Source organism: Nyctibius grandis, chromosome Z (assembly GCF_013368605.1).
Source record: "Nyctibius grandis isolate bNycGra1 chromosome Z, bNycGra1.pri, whole genome shotgun sequence".
In the NCBI taxonomy this organism is placed as follows: domain Eukaryota; kingdom Metazoa; phylum Chordata; class Aves; order Nyctibiiformes; family Nyctibiidae; genus Nyctibius; species Nyctibius grandis.
Genome location: NC_090695.1, coordinates 91,549,386 through 91,572,546, shown reverse-complemented (window position 1 = coordinate 91,572,546; position 23,161 = coordinate 91,549,386). Strand labels below are relative to the sequence as shown.

Sequence of the window (23,161 nt, the reverse complement as noted above, 5' to 3'; positions counted from 1 at the left end):
TTCTAGAACAAAAAGGATTTCCTACAAAAAAGAGTAAGACATACCAATTTTGGGGTGAATACCTCTAGGCACTTTTCTGCAGCTTTATGCACCTACTACTTTTAAGATGTAGACAGATGATAGATAAGATATATCTAAACTAAGCTCTCTATATACATGTGTATGTAACATTGCACATCATGGCTGAAATGGAGAGGAATGAGGGAAGTGATGAATGGCTGCAGTGAACAATCAGAGCATTAGTTCAAAAGCGATCTGAGTACAAATAGCAGCATTGTAAATTTTGAAAAGTATCTCAGTTCCAGCTTTTTCTGCTATTCTCAATGTGAAGGTATGGAGCTGAATTGCTGTATGATAACCAAAAAGAGATGAAAGGTGAGGCATGTTGTGAGTTAGATACCTTTTTCCCCTTAATCCTCCACGAAGAAAACATGCCCTAGGTTAAAATGACCAGGCTTAACTGACCATGCAAGCTGTGATCTGTGTTTTTTCTTTATGCTTATATGAAACATATCCAGCTGTTTCTTCAACTGGCTTGTCTTTAGAGTTAGCTTGATTTACCTGCCCTCAGACAGTGTTAAACTGCAGGATTGCCTGTCAGAATCTGGGAAATTTCAATCTTTCTTCCTCCTGTATACCACACCCAGATCAGAAGAAAGCATATTTAGGCGTAACACATTTCAAAGAAATTGTCCTTTAAGAGGAACATAATCAGGAAATGTGTATTGACTCTTAACTGTTTTTCTTTTTTGAAGGGCATGGTAGAAAAATGGCTTTTGCAAGTAGAGGAAATGATGCTGGCCAGTGTAAGACAAGTTCTTCAAGATGGCATAAGAGGATATATCAAGGTAATTGTTCCTGAATGATAGTATAAAATAGATTTCACAAGCAACTGTACGTGAACAGGTTGCTCAGATTCTTAACCAGGGAAACATGTTTGAAGCTAAGTGGAATCCAGCTCTGCTTGTTCAATAGTACCAGTCTGAAGTTTTAACTCTGACTTTCTTGAAGAAAAAATACCAAAGCTTTCCATGCTGATTCTCATTTGATTACAGCATGAGACGAAAGAAATTTGAGGAAAGTAATTGTTATCAGTGCTATAATCTAATGTGTTTATATGACTTTCTGTATCTGGAATGGATCTTTTTGTTTAAGGTTCCTCGAAAAGCTTGGGTACTTCAGTGGCCTGGACAGGTGGTTATTTGCGTTTCATCCATTTACTGGACAGAAGAAGTGTGTGAAGCTATAAGGAAAGGAACTTTACCAGTAAGATTTTCTTCTACCTTTCTACCAATTAATCAGTGTTTGGTGTTAGTAGTAAAAAGCTCCTTCTAGCAAAGAAGATCCTCAGTCAACAACATATTATGGTTTACTCATGCAGTGTGCTTTATTTTCTATTTTCTTTTTTCTTATGTCTTGGCAGGGATTTGTTCTCATTTACTTTGTGTATCAGGAAAAGTCCCACTAAAGGAAACTTTATTACTTTTTTTTTAACAAGTGATACTGGTGTAAATAAAAGTACCAAACATAAAGTGATAGGCTGTTGTTAAACACTATGTATTTTTATTTCTAACTCCTGTCTTTACATGTGAAGCCCCAGGGAAACGTGCCGGCAGAAATCTCTCCTTACAGAATGGCGCAGTTATTTATCCTATTATTGCTAGATTCTCCTGGTGATAAAGGTGCAGCAGCCAAGTTTGTTATCTCATACAAGTGACTTTCCTTATGTGTTTGTAGGTTCCTTTTGTTTTGTATGTGGATGAGGATTTATTTGGAGACTAATTCTGGCAACAGGGTGTTTGGGCTGCTTTTTAAACGTGGAAGTAGTAAACTTTTAATAAACTTTACACCAAATACTAAATTTTAATGTTAGCTCTTTGTTTCTGTATCGTTATTGAATATCTTAGGTTTAACTTGCCTGTGTTGTTTAATACCAGTTGAAGATCTTATTCCACATATCTAGTCAGAACTGAAAATATTTATTGCTTGCAAAGAAAATACCCTGAACGATCCATAGGTCAAGAAAAATCAGAAGGAATAACAGAACAGTGAATCACAGAATATAAGGGATCTCTGGTCATCATGTAGTCCAACTAAACCAGGTTGCTAATGGACTTGCTCCAGTATGTCCATGCCTGTCTTCTGTGGGGGAGCCGAAAACTGACACAGCACTCCAGATGTGGTGTCAGCAGTGCTGACTAGAGGGGCAGGATCACCTCCCTTGACCTGCTGTTCGTGTTCTTCCTAATGCAGCCAAGGATGCTGTCGCTCTTCTTTGCCTCAAGGGCACATTGGTGGCTTGTGTTTGGTTTGGTGTCCACCAGCATCCAGGTCCTGTTTTGCAGAGCTGCTTTCAGCTGCTTGGCCACCAGTGTGTATGGTCACATGGGATTATTCAAGACCTTCCCCTTTGTTGAACTTCATGAGGCTTCTGTCTGCCTATTTCTCCAGTCTGTTGAGGTCCCTCTGAATGGCAGCATACTCATCTGGTTTATCAACCACTCCTCCCAGTTTTGTATCATCTGCAGGCTTGCTGAGGGCGTACTCTGTCCTGTTGTCTAGGTCATTAACAAAAACTTCATTAATCTTTCATTTCATTAAACTTTCTCATTCAATAATCAGAAAATAATTTAAAGTGTTTATAGTAAAGTTAGGAGAATATTAGATTTCTATTAATTTTGTTAATTTACAAATTACTACTAATTTGCAGAAGAAATTTAATCCAAATTTACCCAACAGAGAGAATCTGCTCATCTCCTATCATAGAATTTTGGCATTTCTACTAGGAAGAAAGATAAGACTTCTGCTTACACTATTTCAGGTCACAAACCTTTTTGAAGTGGTCATAGTAAAAAAAAGAGCCAGTATATCAAAAGAATTTTAAATGTTTGTGTAGTTCCAGGACTTCCATTACGATGTTTTGTTGGAAGGGCTGTCTCCAATGACTGTACCATGGGAGCTTAGGAACTGCTAGCTACAGCATTATGTTAATGCCTGTGTTCTGTTTCTTTGACAGGATTTCTTAGAGAAGAGCAATCTACAAATTGCGGACATTGTTGAGTTAGTGAGAGGAGAGCTGTCCAGTGGAGCCCGGCTGACACTTGGAGCTCTGATTGTCATTGATGTGCATGGTAAAGTGCAGTTGCCGGTACTCTTGTTACATCTGGGGCAGTGCTGCTGTTGTTAGTTGGGTGAATTATTTGAAAGAAGCAGCTAAAATGCTTTCTCTAAACAGCCTTTACTGAGTTATTGCAGTGTCTTTGGGCATATGGAGGTTGCTGAGTCCTGTACAACTATCTCCCATCTACTTAGAACAGGCACTAGAATCTAGATCAAATTAAGCTGATTCCCTGTGCAAAACAGATGCAGATTCCTTTCTAACATGAAAGCCAGCCTACTACCCTAAATGTTGATTTACTCTTACATAGCTCTAAGTAAATGTTAGTTTACTTATATGTTGTTTTAAGTAAACTAACATAGTAGAAGTGTTCAGATTTTTCAAATAATCTGTCTCTTACTCTGCAGCTCGTGATGTGGTTGAAAAATTGGTTGAAGACAGAATCACAGATCTGAATGACTTCCAATGGATTTCTCAGCTGAGATACTACTGGGAAGACAACGATGTAGTAGTGCGAATGATTACAACGGAAGTCAAATATGGTTATGAGTATCTGGGCAATTCTCTACGTCTGGTTATAACCCCGCTAACAGATCGATGTTATAGGTAAAGACACGTTGTCTACAAATAATGCTTTCGTTTTTCAGATTGATCTATGTTTACTTTCATTTGTTATAGTTAATAATAGCAGGAACCTCAGCAGCTGAGATTTTCCTGTAGGTTTTGGAGGCAAATCTTACATTATCTTCATTGCCCAAATATGGTAAAATATTTACAATGTATAGGTTTCTACACCAGTAGAGTAATAGTCTCTGTTGTATCCAAGAATGTGCTCCTGAAAAGAACTGGCAGCTTATGGTACTCGAACTGTAAAGAACTCTACAGTAGCACTGGTGAATTAATTTGTTTGAAATAAGACATACAGGTAGGGTATGCCTGCCAGTAAAATAAACGAGGTAATTATAGAGCCCTTCACAGATATTTGAATGCAGTTAGCTTCCTGTTCCTCCGCTTGCTTGCAAGAGATTGAAATGGAAATACTTCATCCCCCAAGGTTGAAGTATTCCAGGGCGTTTGGTATTTCACTTCTGGTGAGCCCTGGGGACACAGGCCATCTCAGCAGGTAATTTTAGGTCAAAGGCTTGAAGAACTTTCTTTATAGTATCTCCAAGCAAATATATGGTGAGGATGTAAAGATTTTACTTCAGCACTGAGCTGTGAACTCACCGTGGTGTAGAAGGCACTTGTAGTAAAGTGCCTAATTTAATGCATATGCTGGCAAATGCTTAATCTTTTGACATTCACAGTGGTGTTGAAAGAGCCACGTGGCTGGTGCATTAGCTGTAAACTGGGGTTGTTGTCATTAGGATTAGCTCAATCGAAACTAAGACTATGCAGTCAGCTGTGCCAGATGTAGTTTCAGTGCAAGCAATGAGCAAGCAGACTCTATTCAGCACAACTTAACAACTGCTTGTGGCAAAGCTTTTGAATGATGCCTTTGTGAAATAATTAGATCACTCTAGTGTTAACAGGGATCTCATTTTTAGTATGAAAATCACTTGGAGATCAATGTGATTCCCAGGTTTATGAAACAACCTTTATGCTTTCTCAGCCATTTCTAAAGATTGACGTCATTTATAAAGCCAGCTTCAAGTTCTTGTCGTGAGGAGTGCCACTTGATGAAAATGTGTGTTTTTGTGAACTCTGCCATTTTCTTATGGCACTGTGTATTTGCTTGTGTAATTGAGAATATGCAGGGTGGATGCCTGTAATAAAAAAAACCTTGACATTCCCTGTAGGCCAAGTGGGTGAATGTGAGCTTCCACAATTGGGAATCAGTTATGAGACAATACTGTTTTTTTAGGGCAAGCTGCAAAGTCAGTAGGGAACAAGTAAATTGTTTCCAGGGGAACCTGTATAGGAAAATACTTATCCATCCCTGTGGAAACCATCTGCCATTAGACTACTGTTTCTAATGCCTGTGTTCTTGTTTATGTAGGACATTAATGGGTGCCTTGAAATTAAATCTTGGTGGTGCTCCAGAAGGACCTGCTGGGACTGGCAAAACAGAAACAACGAAAGATCTAGCAAAAGCACTAGCTAAGCAGGTACCAAAATACAAACTTTTTTTCTTTCCGTTGTTTCTGTTTGGATATGTAGATATTTCTTAAGCAAGTACTGCTTGTTCTGTACCTATTCTTTATTCACAGTAATAGTAAGGAGCACACATTTAGGACTGTCTTTATATGGCATCCTAGTGTTGTAATCCAAAATTAGCAATAATAATCCCTTCCCATTTTAGATGCTAAGAATTTTATAGTGGACTTTGTTTTAATACTGAGAGATGCTCTCTGTGTGTTTTTGTTGTAGTGTGTGGTCTTTAATTGCTCTGATGGTCTCGATTACAAGGCAATGGGCAAGTTCTTCAAGGGGCTGGCACAATCTGGTGCATGGTCCTGCTTTGATGAGTTCAACAGAATTGAGGTAATGTTATAACTCAGACAAAATAAAGGACAAAGCTTTAGTTTAAGACACAAGAAGTTTTAGATTTAAACATGACAGCATTATTGCCAATTTTCTACTTTTATTTGTGGTATAGCCTCTTTGTTTCAATAATCACTGACACAGAAATAGGTACCTGTTGGGGGAAGTCTTGTGTTCTGGGTTATTTTAGCTGGAAAAATTGCTCCTGTGCAATTTCGTCTTTCGTATGTGACATTCATTTGTTGGGAAAGAACTGTGCTTCTCTTCTCCTTGAGAAATCAAGCTACAGCTGTGGGGCTGTGTTTATCTATGTTCAGCACAAGGCAGGCAAATCCCAGTGGAGTGATTCCTGTGATGACTAGCTGAGTGTCACTAACTGAGTGACTACATTAACTAGCTGTGTAACCAGACACATCTAATCTCCTCCTTGATTTTACTCTGATTTTTTGGTTTTGTTTTGTTTTTTTAATTTGGTCACTGACTTTGGATAAGTTTTATTGTTATTTTGATGGAGTTAGATTTAAGCAAATACTAGTAAATGTGGAAATTCCATGATCTATTTTGTATGTTTACGTATCCTTAACACTTTAATTTCTCCATTTGTCTGCTGTAACTTACTTTTTAATGAATTCAAGTGTTAGTATTATCATTTTCCAATATTCTGTTACCTTGATACTGTAAAGCACTGAAGATTGGCCCTAGGCTGCCTTACCCATTCCTTACATTTACCCTCAATTTGGGGCACCGAGTGAATCAGTCTTTCTGAAGAGCCTAAATTATTTGTCGTCTGAGGTGAAAGGGTAGTGCTTTTGGAGGCCTCCAGAGGGAGTTCCTGTCCACTTAACTTAGATGTCTACGATCAGGCAGATGGTATTTCCCTTTGGAGGCTTTTAGAAGCCTCTGTTGATCTGTCTACATTGGTTGAATAGGGAATGGTGGCACTAACTTTCAGAGAATCGCTTCAATGCACAGCTGATATTTAGCCTCAGTTATCAGACACAAAGTGGTTTTCACCTGGAGGAATGCAAATATAGCCATCAAAATATATAAACAAAAATATTTTATATTGTCTCCAAGTGGTTTATGTTTTCCAATCTGTTCTGTCTGTATAGGTTGAAGTATTATCTGTAGTTGCCCAACAAATACTTAGCATACAGCAAGCTATTATTCGCAAGCTCAAAACATTCATCTTTGAAGGGACAGAGATCTCTCTTAATCCTTCTTGTGCTGTGTTTATCACAATGAATCCTGGGTATGCTGGACGGGCAGAGCTGCCTGATAATCTGAAGGTAAATCTGGAATCCTGATTTCTTGTAGAAATTAAACAGAATTTGCAACTTCTGGTCTATTGTAATAAGAAAAGGAAGGCAGCAATCAAATAATACACTGATAACCCCTTCAAGTGTATTCTGCTGTGCTTTTTGCTAAGCTTTCATAAGTGTTTAGAATTGTACAAAATGCACAGATGAAAGGCCTCAGTCTAATCATACTGATACCAGTTCACAGCTTTAACTGTGCTCTAAGTGGAAATTCTCCTGGTTTACAATGGCTTGGCTTTCCAAATCCCAATTTAAATTTATTATAACTTTGCAAGTTTCTGAGACACTGCGGAGACACTGATATGGTCCTAGTCCTTTTCCTAGCTTTGCCACAGTTTTTTGCATGACCTTTTGCAAGACATTAACCACACCATGTGCTGGTTTGTCTATTATGAAAGTGAGATGAATGACACCTCTCTTTTCCTCCATTAATAGTTCTTTAGGATTGTGACTCTTTCTAAACACTTGTTCCTACAGTGCTTAGCACAGACCTCTTGAACCTCTTGGTAAGATCACAGTTCTAGTAATAATTCTAATGCAATCTCGTAGATTTCAGATGATTTCCCAAGTCATGAAAATGCAATACAGAGTATAGAAGTTCATTAATTTATTGAGAGATACTATTCTTACAAAAAAAAGTGCAAGTTATTATCATATTTCATAGTCTAAGCTTATATCTTTTTTTCTTACAGGCACTGTTCCGAACAGTTGCCATGATGGTTCCAGATTATGCTTTGATTGGAAAAATTTCACTTTATTCAATGGGATTTTTGGACTCACAGAGGTAAGACATGCTGAATTTTCCACCTCAGTTGAGTAATATACCTCATTCCTCTTTAAGGCATATATGTGTGTTTGAGGCATATAATTCTGGAAGGCTGTCCATGTTCTGTTTCTCCAGAAAGTACTTTTTAATCTGCTTTATCATCAATTCTCATTTACCACCTCATGTTGACAGATATGCACATATACATAGGATCATTTGGAAAATGTATCATAATATCAAACAGAATTCCTAAATGGCACACACATTCTCTGGCATGGCATAACCTACAGTTTGCTTCCTAGGTGCTTTGAGCCATCTTATCAACTGATATGTCTGATAATCACTGCAGTTCCTTTGTATATATAGGTACTTAAATTATTTTCCTTGCATGGTGAGATATTTTCATTCTACATGTGATATTTTAATATCCACAGTCTTGCCCAGAAGATTGTTGCCACTTACCGTTTGTGCTCTGAGCAGCTGTCATCTCAACATCACTATGATTACGGAATGCGTGCTGTTAAATCTGTCCTGACAGCAGCAGGAAACTTAAAACTGAAGTACCCAACTGAAAATGAAAGCGTATTGGTACTTCGGGCTTTGCTGGATGTTAACTTGGCCAAATTCTTGGCACAGGATGTGCCATTGTTTCAGGTAAGCTGTCAGGTCGGTGTATTTAAGTTTTGTGATTATGAGGTCTGTTATAAGAACCTACAGAAAGAGATCATTACCTTAATTTAGAACAGTTTGATCTAGATACTGCCGTGCTAGTGTAGAGTTATTTCAGTCTGATCTGGATGCACTCTTTGATTCTGTTTGTATTCTTTTGAAAAACAAACTTTCAGTGGTGGCTTTTAAGTTATTCTATGTTTTATAACATACCTTTCTAAAAGTCACTTTGTGGTGGTTCATTTGTGGAAACCATTTTTTGAAGTTTACATTTTGGCTTTGTGCTGCAAAAGAGATGTGGACAACTAAATTATGGTCAATTGAAAATTTGAAGTCAGGATGAAAATTATTAAGTTTCTCTTTGCATGCTACTTTAATAGAAAATAAAGACTATGCTAAGCTACAGAGCAATCAGTATTAAAGACCTAAAAGCTAGGGCACAAGCACACACAGAATCATTGCTCTGAAATTTCAGAACACATATCCTTCTATTTAACCACTGAAATTATTTCAACCACTTTCACATCCTTTCCTGTAGTACTTTTTGGGACAATTTGCAGAAGGCTAAGCGTCCTCTTACAATATCAGTGTGTGTATGAAAAGTGCAGGCACTTGTGTCTGTCTCATGCATATGGAATACTTTCATGGCTACAGTTTGCCTAGAAGTTAGTTTTGTCCAGCTGAGGACATTTCCTCTTAAGCTCCTGTTACCTGTATGAATATTGTTTTACTTGTAGATTTTTATGCTTTTGGAATTTTCCCTTTGTAATCTGTATTTAAATACTGTTCTATTCTGTCTTTCCTTAACAGGGCATCATATCTGACCTGTTTCCTGGAGTGGTTCTTCCTACACCTGACTATGACCTGCTTGTCCAGGCACTAACTGAAAATACAAAAAAAATGGATCTTCAACCAGTTCCATGGTTCATTGGAAAAATTATTCAGGTTTATTTTCACATACTTCTGGGGAAAAAAAGTGTGGGAACAGAAACATTCTTCATTCACTGGCTGTCTGTGTCATGAATGAATAGCTAATAGTTTCCATGATCAATTAATATTACAAACAGTATATTTTTGCTGAGTAAAAATCATGATTTAAAAGCCTGCTTTGCTCATAGTGATTTTTAAATTCAGACAGCCTGTGAAGGAGCTAATGTGTGCAGCCCCATCTTAAGTCTTGTGGTTCAGGATAGAAAATTAAACTGAATCTCTTACTAGCTGAGGCAGTGTAGCCTAGTGAACAGAATTCTGAACTGGGAGTCAGGCTCTGTTCCCGGTTCTGGTCACAGTCTCCTTGAGAAGTCTTGAAAGGGGTGACATTTCTCACCCTTCCTTATGCTTCACCTCCAGCTCTGTGTTCCCAGTTACTAGTATTAGTCACCTTTTAAGGAATGCTTTTTTTTTTTTTTCTTGTGAGTAGTGTAGCCTAGTGACAGTGTAATGGCAAGGGCAAAAATGAATGGCATGGGACAGGATCATTGGGGGGCCCCCTCCAACAGCAGTTCAGACTTTATGGCTTATGTTCAGACTTGGCTTATGCCGATTTGCAAACCATGCTTTATCTTTCATTTAAATAGAGGTAGTATTAACTGGTTAGGAATTTAAGCTAAACCAGAAAATATCAGCCTTAACCTGAGATTAAAAAAAAAAAATAATCTTCTTAGGGCTTCTTCTTACAGCTCTGTTTGAAGGTGTTCTCTTTAAGGTTTTGACTTGAGTTCTGGCAAGATCTTGTGGGTGACTGAAGAAGTTATCACCCTTGCAGTCCAAAGTCAGCCTCTGTGGGACCAGTCATATGACAGGTCCTCAGAACTGTAGTTTCAATCCCTTTGTGTTAGCTTCATTGGTAACCATTGTTTCAGTTTAGGCTTTTACACTGGGCTGTGATCTGCAGTGTCTGGTTAGTGCACTTACAGCCTATACAATGATGCTGTTACAGCTGAGGGATGACATTTAGCAAGGAGAAAGGGAGGATGTCTGGGGGCAATGACTTCTTAGATTATATCAGTGAGAATTGCTGTAGTATGACTGCCTTCTGGTTTGGATTAACGCTTCGGTCAGCCCTAAGAGAGTGCAAATACTTGGCTGATGTTTTGTCCTGTCACATCTGAGTGCAGGAGATATACCTCTAGTTTCATACACATAATGCTTGTTTTTGTGCTATATTAAAGAGTCAGTCTCTTGTCACTGATACAGATATACGAAATGATGCTGGTGCGCCATGGTTTCATGATTGTTGGAGATCCTTTGAGTGGGAAGACCTGCGCATACAAAGTCCTCGCTGGAGCCCTTGGCGATTTGTGCGCAGGTAACATTGTTCAGCCACAAACTTCTCATTAAATGAAGTTAATTCTATGCCTAATGTTTTTCCTTTGCAGAGACGTGCTGAGGTTGTTAATTGTCCTATATTCTGCTTTCTCAATTGGAAATTTCCTATTCATTGAACTATTTTTCTCTGGTGTATTTGTCTGGAATTATGTTTGTCTGCATTTATTGGAATAGTAAAACATACTAATGTATTTATGCTTTTTTGAATTTTGTTAGGTATTGTATTTGCACATAATACTCTTGAAAAAACTAGCTCTGATAAGGAGATTGTAAGTAGCTCCCATAAACGTTATAAAATATATTCTTGCTCTGCTTTTTCTTTTTTCCATGTGCTTTTGCACATGGGACTTCGTACTTTCCTTGTACACGTAACAATTTCTTATTTACTGCTACCTAGCTGCCAAATGTCTGGGGTGTTTTGCCTTGGGCAGCTAAAGTAGGATCCTCAGGAATCTTCTTGTTCTGTACTTCAGTTGTTGAATGAAACTGACCTATCAAATTCTCCAAGATCATCTATTTTTCTTTTTACACAGCAAAATCCATGGATGAATTTGCTGTTGAATACAAAGTATTAATCCCAAAGCAATTACCATGGGACAGTTGTATGGCAGTTTTGATCCTGCAAGCCATGAGTGGACAGATGGAGTTCTTGCAAATGCCTTCAGGGAACAAGCATCTTCTACCACAGATGATCGGAAGTGGATTATTTTTGATGGCCCAGTGGATGCAGTTTGGATAGAAAACATGAACACTGTGCTGGATGATAATAAAAAGGTAGCTTAATTTTTGCCATTAACCTCATCCTGAATATACATACTTTATTTTAGTAGTAGCAATGGTTGTTACCATGTAAGTCAAAGGAGGTGTGAGACTCAGGTAAGGCTGATGTGCTTAAAAGCATTGCTTTTCTCCCCAATTAGGAGAGTGAGTTTAGTAGATGATATTAAGCTGTTACTTCTCCCTAGAAGCCTTGTCTTGCTCCTACTTTATTGAAATGAAGTTGTTCACTGAGACTTTTTTTATTGACCCTTTTAGGAAACTGAAATACATAAACTCAGTTCTGTAACTGAAAACTGAACTTGCTTAAATTACTTAGGGAATGAATTAACTGATAAAAAGCTGCAGGTCATAACTGCTTTTCCTTGCAGAGTTATTTAAAGATAGAGCATTGTTCTCTGTGTCTCTGCAAGCCATTACAGTAACACGTGGAAAAGTTGAGACAAGGTCAGAAAATATCATGTGTTGTGACAATATGAATGAGTGAATGAGGAGCGACACTAAGTAGAATATTCAGTGATTTTTATGACAGGCATTGCTTTGACTGGATGATCAGCACTGACATGACTAGATCATGTTTACGTGATGCTCTTCTTCTAGCTATGCTTAATGAGTGGTGAAATAATTCAGATGAATTCAAAAATGAGTTTAATCTTTGAGCCGGCAGACTTAGAGGAGGCATCTCCCGCAACTGTCAGCAGGTAATGTGAAAGCACTCAAACTTGAACTGTCCCCCCTTGCCACATCTATTCCTGTACCATAGTTGTTTGTTCTTCCCAGGGTGGTATGATCTATATGGACCCCACAACAGCTAGGTTGGAAGCCACTGAAGGATTCCTACATGAAAACACTGCCTCCAAACCTGCAGGAAGAACACCGAGAGCTGGTGCGAGACAATTTTTTACATAGGTCTAATGTAGAAGATTAACTTTAAGGTGACATTCACAGTTTGCCCACTTGAAGGCAGGCATGCAGAATCAAAACTTTTTGAAGTACTTTCATGATTTAAAGGGTCCCAGATCTAGAGGGCTGTTGTAAATTATTTTGTAGTGATGAATGTCAAATATTGCAAGGGAAGTGCAATATTCGTATTAGATGCTGGAGATGCCATTTGTATTACAAATACAATGGAGATACCATTCGTATTAGAAATACAATGTGGGAAAAACTGGAAGACTCAAAATGTTTTGAACTCATCCTTCTTATGTCTAAGACATCTAGAGTTTAGCTTGAGAAACTGCTTATAATATCATTCTCGTTAACAGCTTGATCTTCAAAGCCTTAGTCACATCATGAATCCTTGCTAAATAGTCATTCGTGTACTGGATTGATTGCATGAATGAGAGCTCTTGTGTTGTGTATTGTATTATATCTTCAGCGTAGATGCAAATAAAAGTAGGTTTTGATGGGAATCAGCTTTTAGTCTTATCAAATTAAAATTCCCCTTTTATTGGACATTAAAATCTAGTAAAAGAATCAGAATAAGATCTGTCCAGAATAGGATTGGAGCTGGAGAAAACTTTGATTTCTGTGATTTGACAAGACCCCCTTTGAGTTTTTGCAGGAAATTGGGACGAAATTCAAAAGAAGTACCGAGACTAGAAGAGCTCTTTATTGGCAGTTTTCTTAATTCATCAATGCAAAATAATTATTCCTTAACCGGTGGATAGCTTGATCCTTTAGTGTGTCTCCTTGGGTACTCCCTGGGAAACGGCTAGGTCATGATTCCTCTCCTGTTTTCCTGCCTGAGTTCATGGAGCAGATACTAGTAGCTGTGGTCATTATCTACCTACATGCTGTGGCACTCCCACACGTACGAGTCATTCCAGCTTTCTGGAATTTCTGCTGTGGCACAGTATCTGTGCTGGGTCCTGAGTAGGGACCTGTAGTATTTAAGGGAGGATGAAGCCCTTATCTTTGTTTCTGTTGGAATAATTTTGCTGTTGCCGAAGCAAAGCAGCGGTCTCCCTAGGCTGAGCTACTGCTCTGCTGTCTGGATTAGTAACTGAGTAACAAAATTCCCGCTGAAAACTTCTGTGGTAGAGCAACTTGTTTTCACCCATCAGATAATGACGCTGTGACTTTGTGATCACTTAAGTACTGCTTCACACAGGTCCTTTCCTGATCTTCCCTCTGCCAATTTATGTTTTATTGAGAGAGAATTGAGGCACAGTGGGAAATGTGGCAACTCCAGCATTGTTTTAAAGCCGTTTCCTTTTCTCTGGTAGGTCAATGACATGTTTATGTGGCTAGTCGAGCCCTGTTTAGAGTTTATTCAACTTCATTGCAAAGCCATTGTACAAACGTCCTCTATTCATCTGAGTTATAGCTTGATGAAACTCTATACTTGTCTGCTTGGTAAGTACCCTAAGCCTTATTCTTTTTATTTCAATTTTTCTTTTTTTTTTCCTGCTGTGTCCCATGACCACATGCAGGTAATCAAATCAGATGCAAGGAAATACCAAAGGAATTCCTTACTGTTGAGATCATACAACACAAGTCCTTTCTCACGGATCAGTATTAATAATAGTTCTTTGACTAGCATACAGAGCTTTCACATTTGGACACTGGTGTCATTACAAAACTGAACATGATCTTGTGAGCGTATTCCATATGTTTTGCTTGCTGTTTGCTAGCATCTGAAGAAAAGAACCAGGACCCTTTGTAAATACTTTTTCTTCTGATTTATTTTTATTTGTAAACAGTATTTTACACAGACAAGATCCTCACTCTGTAGATTGGCTTTGTTCCACTGAAGACAATGCTATAAGTTTGTCTCAGAATACTTTTGCAAAAATGCACTTTGTTTTGGAATTTATGGTTATTACTGGCATTTAACTAAAATTCAAAATATGTGTTTTAGATGAAATAAAGCAATCAGAGGAAGAGGAGAAGGAAAGCATGTCTAGTCAGCAGATCATCTTGTGGCTGCAGGGGCTTTTCCTTTTTGCTTTGGTTTGGACGGTTGGTGGGATCATCGATGCAGACAGCAGAAAGAAATTTGATTTGTTTTACCGCAACTTGCTAATGGGAATGAATGATGAAAACCCACGCCCTAAAAGTGTGAAGCTTACCAAACACAATATCTTCCCAGAAAAAGGTGCTTCTTCATAACTGTACTTCCCTGGCCTTTTACAAAGCAATAAGAAAACTTGTCACTTTAAGAGAGAATAGAGTGCCTGGCAGATGTTAAGTATGCATCAGAGCCACCATCTGCCAAGCCTCGGGCTGCACAGTTGGGTGTTCTTTCCTGGCTCTTTTAACCATATGCCTCTTGTTGTACTCAAACAATGTAGCTGAATCTGACCTAAAACAATTTGGTGATGATAATAGCAGTGGGGGGCAGAGGGTATCTCGTGTACTAGAAAGCCTTCATTATTTCACAGTGTTGGACATCTCACACTAAAATGATTAAAGTTTATTTTTATTCTTTATTCAGTGGGTTTTCCTATGTTGTGTTTTTCAATTAACAGGGAGTGTTTATGACTTCTATTTTTACAAGCATGGCAGCGGGCAGTGGAACATGTGGATGGAGTATATCACAAAAGAAGAGCAAGTTATCTCCCAGGGGCTAAGGTTCACATTGATATCTTTCACTATAGAAATAATTATTTGACTAAATGATTTAGAGGTATAACTGAACTACCTTAGCTAGCTCTGATTCTACTATATTAGGCCATTTAATGTTTGATCTGCAACATTTCATTAATCTCTGTAGGCTCCTTTTCATGCTTGTATCTTAATTCTGGTACCATCAATATTGAAAGTTCAGCACTGCAGGTGAACATGGAGCCCTGAGGTTGGCTGGTGGTTAAAATTTTTGGTTCTGCTTTTGTCTCTGTAATAGCATTTGATGTTGGGGAAATCATGGTAGGAAAAAGCCAAAGCCTGAATTTCCATTCCTTCATTTTTGTTTTCTGTGGTTGATATCATGATATTATAGTATGAGTTAATCAGAGAAAGCAAGCAAAGAGACTCACTATTTTGGGATATGGAGAGCAACACTTAGTCCTCGATCCCCTCCCTTTCCAAATAGGAGTGCTCACATTTTGAATGGCAGGTGTGAACTAAAGGGAAGTGTAGCACAGCAGAGATCTGCAAAGTACCTATTCTGCAGATGAAATTTCAAGATAACTTAAGTGATGTTTGTTCAGCTTTTCATTCCATTGTAGTTGCAACTGTCTTGTCTATTAAGTACATGAGAGATATAAGATGACATTTCATTCTGCTGTCTAAAATCTTTTCTTGATATCTAGTGCACAGCTGCTAATGATAAGTGGAAGATGAGAAAGAGAAAAAAATTCCCATAGCACTGTTCCTTTCCCTTTGCACAGCAGGGGAATAGAATTAAGCCACACTTAACCCTGCAGTTTTCCTTCTGGGCTTTATATAGTGTCTATGAACCATAATATAGATAATAATAGTTGTGCTATTTAGTGTATAGACACTGAGCAAGAAGTGGGGCCATACTATCTACCAGAACTTTTTTATAGCCTAGGTTTTTCAGAGAAAAGAATTTTTTTAAAATGCATTTTTGCTACAGGCTTCCTGTAGTTGCTTGCAAGTATTCATGTTGATTAAGGTATTAGAGGCTTGGTTTTCATGTGCTATTTTACTTTCCTATGTAATAGGTATCTGAGCTGATCATTCCAACAATGGAAACTGCCAGGCAAATGTTTTTTCTTAAAACATATGTGGATCATAATGTCCCTTTGCTTTTTGTGGGTCCCACTGGCACTGGGAAATCAGCTATAACAAACAATTTTCTGCTACGACTTCCAAAGCAAAAATACATCCCAAGCTTCATCAACTTCTCTGCAAGAACCTCTGCTAACCAAACCCAGGATATTATTATGTCAAAGCTGGACAGGAGAAGAAAAGGATTATTTGGACCTCCTTTGGGGAAAAAAGCTATAATATTTGTGGGTAAGACACTTTTTCAGGATGTTTATATCATTTGAATTCTGGCTTTAGGCAAAGGAAGTGATTCCCTGAGGCTAGTAATTTTGGATTACCTCAGTGTTCCTTGGCTTTTTTTCAGACATCCAAAGAAGGATTAGCACTGCCCCCTGCTGAAAGGTTTCTAATTGTTTAAGTGGTGGTTGTCTTCAGAATAGTTCATAGCGGTGCAGTGTGACATGGTATAAAATAAAACAAAATCACCAACCACACTAAGTTAAACCATCACCTCTAAGTATGCCTGCAAAGTATAATGTCATTTGATTCTGCTTAGTTTAATGGGAAGCAAGAATAACAAGACAACTTTTTTCTACCTCTAGTTCAGTTAGTTTTTCTTCTTAGATTTGAAAGAAAACTATAACTCCTAAACACTGAGGGTTTTTAATTCAATGTCTATGTTCTCCTCAAGGGTCGGTACTGGACCAGTTCTATTCAATATATTCATTAATGACTTGGATGAGGGATTAGAGTGCACTGTCAGCAAGTTCGCTGATGACACAAAACTGGGAGGAGTGGCTGACGCGCCGGAAGGCTGCGCAGCCATTCAGAGGGACCTGGACAGGCTGGAGAGTTGGGCGGGGAGAAATTTAATGGAATATAACAAGGGCAAGTGTAGAGTCCTGCATCTGGGCAAGAACAACCCCATGTATGAGTACAAGTTGGGGACAGACCTGTTGGAGAGCAGCGTAGGGGAAAGGGACTTGGGGGTCCTAGTGGACAACAGGATGACCATGAGCCAGCAGTGTGCCCTTGTGGCCAAGAAGGCCAATGGCATCCTGGGGTGTATTAGAAGGGGTGTGGACAGCAGGTCGAGAGAGGTTCTCCTCCCCCTCTACTCTGCCCTGGTGAGGCCGCATCTGGAATATTGTGTCCAGTTCTGGGCCCCTCAGTTCAAGAAGGACAGGGAACTGCTAGAGAGAGTCCAGCGCAGAGCCACGAAGATGATTAAGGGGGTGGAACATCTCCCTTATGAGGAGAGGCTGGGGGAGCTGGGTCTCTTTAGCTTGGAGAAGAGGAGACTGAGGGGTGACCTCATTAATGTTTATAAATATGTAAAGGGCAAGTGTCATGAGGATGGAGCCAAGCTCTTCTCAGTGACATCCCTTGACAGAACAAGGGGCAATGGGTGCAAGCTGGAACACAGGAGGTTCCGCATAAATATGAGGAAAAAATTCTTTACAGTGAGGGTGACCGAACACTGGAACAGGCTGCCCAGAGAGACTGTGGAGTCTCCTTCTCTGGAGACATTCAAAACCCGCCTGGACGCGTTCCTGTGTGATATGGTCTAGGTAATCCTGATCCGTCAGGGGGATTGGACTAGATGATCTTTCGAGGTCCCTTCCAATCCCTAACATTCTGTGATTCTGTGATTCTGTGATAGATGACCTAAACATGCCAGCAAAGGAAGTGTATGGAGCCCAGCCACCTATTGAGCTTCTCAGACAATGGATTGATCATGGTCACTGGTACGACAAGAAAGATACTTCCAAAATTAATATCACAGATGTGCTGCTTGTTTCAGCTATGGGTCCGCCTGGGGGAGGCAGGAATGACATTACAGGTAGGAAATATATTACTATGGCAAGTAGTTATCTAATTGACTAAAGTTAAGAGGCAGGTTCAGTTTTGCTGATGACACTATATATTTATCTGTTACTTGTAAACCTACAGATACGTTCACTGGCTGGGTCATTCCAAATAGAAGTCTGTATGCTCAAGGTCAAATCTGTACCTTTTCCAAAGCAAGTTTAATCAACATTAGAAAAAATATTTTTAATGTGATTAAACTATGAATGATGAAAATAATTCTAAAATTAGAGAATTGGACACTTTTCCCATTTTCTATTAGTTGTAAAAAGGAGGGAATACATCTTCATGCCAAATCTTTCTGGCAATTGTCTTCTGAAATTGTATCTCCTGCTGCTAAGATAGGCTGCCTGCATTTACTTACAAGCATCATGTTGCCTGCAAGTCCGTGATTCCTGTCATATCACCATAAGGGAGGTTATATTTTCTAATGAAAAACTTTTGTCAGTAAAAGCCCTAATGTAGCTACAGCTACACTCTTATAAGGCACTTTATACTACTTTGCTTCATATAAACACTCTAATACAGGTATAACGTATGTGCTCTGAGGAGGCTTTATTAAAATAACTATTCTGATACAGCTAAATCTGTAAAACTTACTAGTGTGTAGACTGAATTTTTTTAGATGAAAGCTGATAACAAGATACGTGATTTTGTAAAGTTTTACTGTGTTGTATCACAGTCAACAGGGCCAATGTGAGCTGAAATTTAAATTTGGTTAATAGTGTCCTTGTTGTAATGGAGATTCATGTTTTTCATATTAAAAACAGTTATTCTAAGTGAAATACTGATATAAAATATAAACTAGTTTATATTTCCTTTGCGTCACTGCTGGGGCAGAAATTTGCCAGAAACAAAATCAAGGAGCTGGAGCCAGATTCAAATGTTGTTGTTTGAGTGACAGTCAATCCTAGAATACGCTAGCTGAAAGGTGGAAAAATATTTGGACATTCCTAAATCTTTCTGCATCTTTTTGTGTGTATCACAGGACGCTTCACACGGCACTTGAATATTGTATCTATCTGTTCTTTTGATGATGACATATTAACCAAGATTTTTACTGCAGTTTCTGATTGGCACTTCAGCCAAGGCTTTGAGCCTGTGTTTCTAAGGTAATGTGATATATTTCTTGTAACATCTTTGTCATCTTTTCTCCTGCAATTTATCTGCAGAAGTTAAAATTGTATCTCTTTTTCCTTCTTAAGGCTGGGTAAGGTGATGGTCCAAGCAACAATGGTGATTTATAAAATGGCGGTTGATAATTTTCTCCCAACTCCTTCAAAATCCCACTATGTCTTTAATCTACGGATTTTTCCAGGGTTATTAAAGGAGTGCTGCTCTGTCCACACACTCATTTGCAAGTAAGTTGTAGTTTAATTATGTTGCTGTAAGAAAGAGCAATGGAAAAAGTAAATTATTTTTATAATATCTGTAAGTAAGCATCTCAAAATACATGAACTGTGATTTAAATAGATTTACAAGGTTTAAAATCAGGATAGTCCTTGAATACTTTGCTATATATTTTCTGTCTCTGAAGGAGACAGCTGTCATTTTTGTTAATATTCTTTACATGTATTAAGGTTGGGCCCAGAGGTCCAAGGCCCATGTGTTAAGGCCTGTACATCAAATCAGACAGTCCCTTCTCTTGAACTTGCAAACTAAAGATACAAAAACAAACATGGGAAAAGACTCAGTATCTCTCTTTGTGAATGACAAGCTCATCAGTGAACAAGACTGGAACAATTTAACCCTGAGTTTGCCTGTTGTCACAAAATACAAATGAAAACTGATAGATTTATATGATTTTCATCCTTCTACTTTTTTCATCCATTTTCAGTAAAATGTCAGGTTAAAGGAGTATTAGAAGTTTTATTTCTGTTGTGGAAATGTTTTTGGTGCAGAAACAGAACAAACCAGCTACAAGCTATTGAGGGGAAATCTTAGCCAGCAACAGTTTTGGGCAGGGCTTGGGTTAGAGCCCATGAGCCATATCTTTGAAAGATTTATTCTTTACTTTATGTTGGAAGGGTGGGAAGATTGATACAGTAGACAAAAATGCTTTGACATAAGAGTCCCAGTTTGTACTGGCAGGAAGGACAAGATGGGTAACTAGGGGAGGAAACCAGTTAAGTTAGCAGATGCTGAGCCATGTGCTTGAATAGCTTGGAATTGAAAGATTCCCACTGAGTTTAGTACAAGATGTAGCAGGATCAGATGGACATTTCTACCCTTTTGTTTTTAAAACAAATCCTGCCTGAGCTTTATCTACCCATTTTCTTGTATTTATGTTTTCAGGATGAAGATAAACTGATCAGACTTTGGATTCATGAGGTTTACCGAGTTTTCTATGATCGCTTAGTGGATGATGAGGACAGGAAGGTATTCTTTCAGATGGTACAGGAGACAACATCAAATAGCTTCAAGCAGAGCTTTAATAAGGTATTTTTGGGTAATGTGCTGGGATGAAGAATGAGACTGATGAGTTTTCAGAAATACTTAGACATTGAGATTACATTAGTATTGGTCACATTTTGAATTATTTTGATCAGTGCATTTAAAAAGTATGGATGGTCTTCTATTCAGTATTGGGTATTGTACATATTCTTAGTCAAGTCAATACAAATTGCTTCATATCATCAGAATGTTTCATAACTTCATAAGGATTCTGTGTTGATACAGAGGACTATCTGGAATAAATGTCTTACACAATATTTATCTGTGCTTTTGCTTAAGTTAATATTTGGATGAGCCAATGGGGGTGGTGGGTACTTTTCTGAGAAGCCTTTTGGCAACTTGTCCTATATTTGTCAGCAAAATCTCTCTGAAGTATGCATATGTGGAAACTTACATGTCAACCTACAACATATTCCCCATTTAGGTGGGGTTTTTGGTGTGGGTTTTTTTTTTCCAGACTAAGGTAATAACTAGAATAGCTGGAAAGCAGTGCTTCCCACAGTATTATTACTATGTGAATAAGAATGATTATAACTTTAAGGAAAGTATTCTTTAATAGTTTGAATTATCTGTTGATTCTTGTATTTTCTTTAGGTACTGAGTCATCTCTCACCTACTGAAAAAATCTCTGATGATAATATTCGCAGCCTGGTTCTTTGGAGACTATTTGAAGCCGGACAGTAATGTAAAAGTGTATGATGAAATCACAGACTTGAAGCAACTGAGAACTGTGATGGAATACTACCTTGAGGAATACAACAATATCAGCAAAGCACCAATGTCCCTAGTCATGTTCAAGTTTGCTATTGAGCATATCTCAAGGATATGCAGGGTATTGAAACAGGATAATGGACATCTGTTGTTGGTGGGAGTTGGTGGGAGTGGTCGACAAAGTGCTACCAAGCTAGCCACCTACATGAATACCTTTGAACTCTTTCAATTGAAATTACGAAGTCCTATGGAATCAATGAATGGAAAGAAGATGTTAAACGAGTCATGCTGAAAGCAGGTGTTGGTAACAAGAACGTGTCCTTTTTGTTCTGTGATAATCAAATAAAGGATGAAACATTTGTAGAAGATATCAACATGCTTTTAAATACCGGTGATGTGCCTAATATCTTTGCAACAGATGAGAAAGCTGAAATCGTTGAGAAAATGCAAGGTGCAGCAAGGATGGAGAACAGGAAAATTGAAGCCACTCCCCTTGCTATGTACAATTTCTTTATTGAAAGGGTGAAGAAGAATTTGCATGTTTGCTTAGGTCTGTATACAGTGTGTTATTTTTTAGAATGTTTTTTCTTAGGCTTAGTTTTTTCTGCTTCCTAACTGCAAACAAACTTAGGTAACAATGCTGATTTTTTTTTTTTTCTAGCCATGAGTCCTATTGGAGATGCATTTCGGAATCGGTTACGGATGTTCCCATCACTGATAAACTGCTGCACCATTGATTGGTTCCAAACCTGGCCTACGGATTGCTTTGGAAATGGTTGCTAACAAGTTTTTAGAGGATGTTGAACTTGAAGATGACATTAGAAAAGAGTATGAGTTTATCTGTCAAGAAACATATGAAGCAAATGTTTGTTCCCCTCCACCTTGCGCCCCCAACATACTTGATCAGGAAACTGTCCTTATAAATGGACAAAGCTAAGTTAACTCTGGGGTTTCAGTGCAAGTCAAAGATACCTAGATGTATGTATCTGATGTTTCTGAAAATCAGGCCACTCTTTGAAAGGAGTCTAAAATATTTCTTAAAATGGGGAAAAAACAATTCTGTCTTCACTAACACTAAAATAATTTGATAAGCTTAGAGTATTTTCCTCATAATTAACATAAAAACAGATTGTATTTTCATAGTAATATGGAAAAATTTTCTCTAGGGTTGTGTCAATGTGCAAATATTTCCAAGAAAGTGTGAGAGAGCTCTCCATCAGCTATTATACTACACTGCGAAGACACAACTATGTGACACCAACTTCATACCTCGAATTGATTCTTACCTTTAAGACTCTGCTGAATAGCAAAAGGCAAGAAGTTGACATGATGAGAACTCGTTATCTTATGGGACTTCAAAAACTTGACTTTGCATCTTCACAAGTAAGTTTCAGATGAAAACACTGAATATGTGCCATATGCATACTTTAGTATGGGGTCTGTATAAGCTAATCAAAGCTTACAAAAATAAAACTTATTAAATTCCCTCTTAACTATATTCATGATGCTATTAATAATTTTCTATAGAAAGCCAGCAGGAAAAGTTAAATTACTGCTTAGTCATTTTAAGAAATTGTGGTATGTGAGTTTGGATTATAGCACTTAATAGCAAGCTAAATGAAATTGATGGTATTCATTAAATGTTGAAGGAATAAACCTTGCAAATTTCATCATCTTCTCAAAACTTTATATGGAGAACTCATGCCTCAGCGTTCTAGTACCTACAGCCCTTTTCAAAATAGGAGAGAAGTTGAGGAATGTTGGAAGACAATAATAAACATTAATTCCTGAGTAGCTCCCCAGTAGGAAATTGATCAGGTTCCAGGTAAATAACACCCATTTTCAATCCATGGGATCCAGGGATTGATCTTTCCAAGATGCAAAGTAAAGGGGCTTCCAGATACTTGCTGGATAAAGAAGAATATCCAGTTTACAGCTGTTGCTGTCACTAATTCTGTGTTTCTTCCAAGTTTCTTTTGGATTTTGTTT

At 38.1% G+C, this 23,161-nt stretch overlaps 1 protein-coding gene across 1 annotated transcript in view; it reads left to right on the top strand.

Annotated features, from left to right (window-relative positions):
• Positions 1 to 23,161, top strand: part of DNAH3 (dynein axonemal heavy chain 3) — a 62,221-nt gene that overhangs the window by 24,437 nt on the left and 14,623 nt on the right. The window contains 31 exon segments of the mRNA XM_068422975.1: positions 756 to 848; positions 1,156 to 1,266; positions 3,017 to 3,131; positions 3,526 to 3,724; positions 5,118 to 5,226; positions 5,489 to 5,602; positions 6,715 to 6,891; positions 7,614 to 7,705; positions 8,122 to 8,341; positions 9,167 to 9,301; positions 10,553 to 10,664; positions 11,218 to 11,250; positions 11,253 to 11,458; positions 12,062 to 12,164; positions 12,243 to 12,262; positions 12,264 to 12,347; positions 13,690 to 13,819; positions 14,325 to 14,561; positions 14,935 to 15,036; positions 16,091 to 16,387; positions 17,802 to 17,981; positions 18,996 to 19,119; positions 19,213 to 19,310; positions 19,313 to 19,368; positions 20,303 to 20,446; positions 21,056 to 21,112; positions 21,114 to 21,399; positions 21,402 to 21,722; positions 21,834 to 21,934; positions 21,936 to 22,000; positions 22,339 to 22,555. Coding sequence (XP_068279076.1) covers positions 756 to 848; positions 1,156 to 1,266; positions 3,017 to 3,131; positions 3,526 to 3,724; positions 5,118 to 5,226; positions 5,489 to 5,602; positions 6,715 to 6,891; positions 7,614 to 7,705; positions 8,122 to 8,341; positions 9,167 to 9,301; positions 10,553 to 10,664; positions 11,218 to 11,250; positions 11,253 to 11,458; positions 12,062 to 12,164; positions 12,243 to 12,262; positions 12,264 to 12,347; positions 13,690 to 13,819; positions 14,325 to 14,561; positions 14,935 to 15,036; positions 16,091 to 16,387; positions 17,802 to 17,981; positions 18,996 to 19,119; positions 19,213 to 19,310; positions 19,313 to 19,368; positions 20,303 to 20,446; positions 21,056 to 21,112; positions 21,114 to 21,399; positions 21,402 to 21,722; positions 21,834 to 21,934; positions 21,936 to 22,000; positions 22,339 to 22,555 — 4,338 coding nt within the window.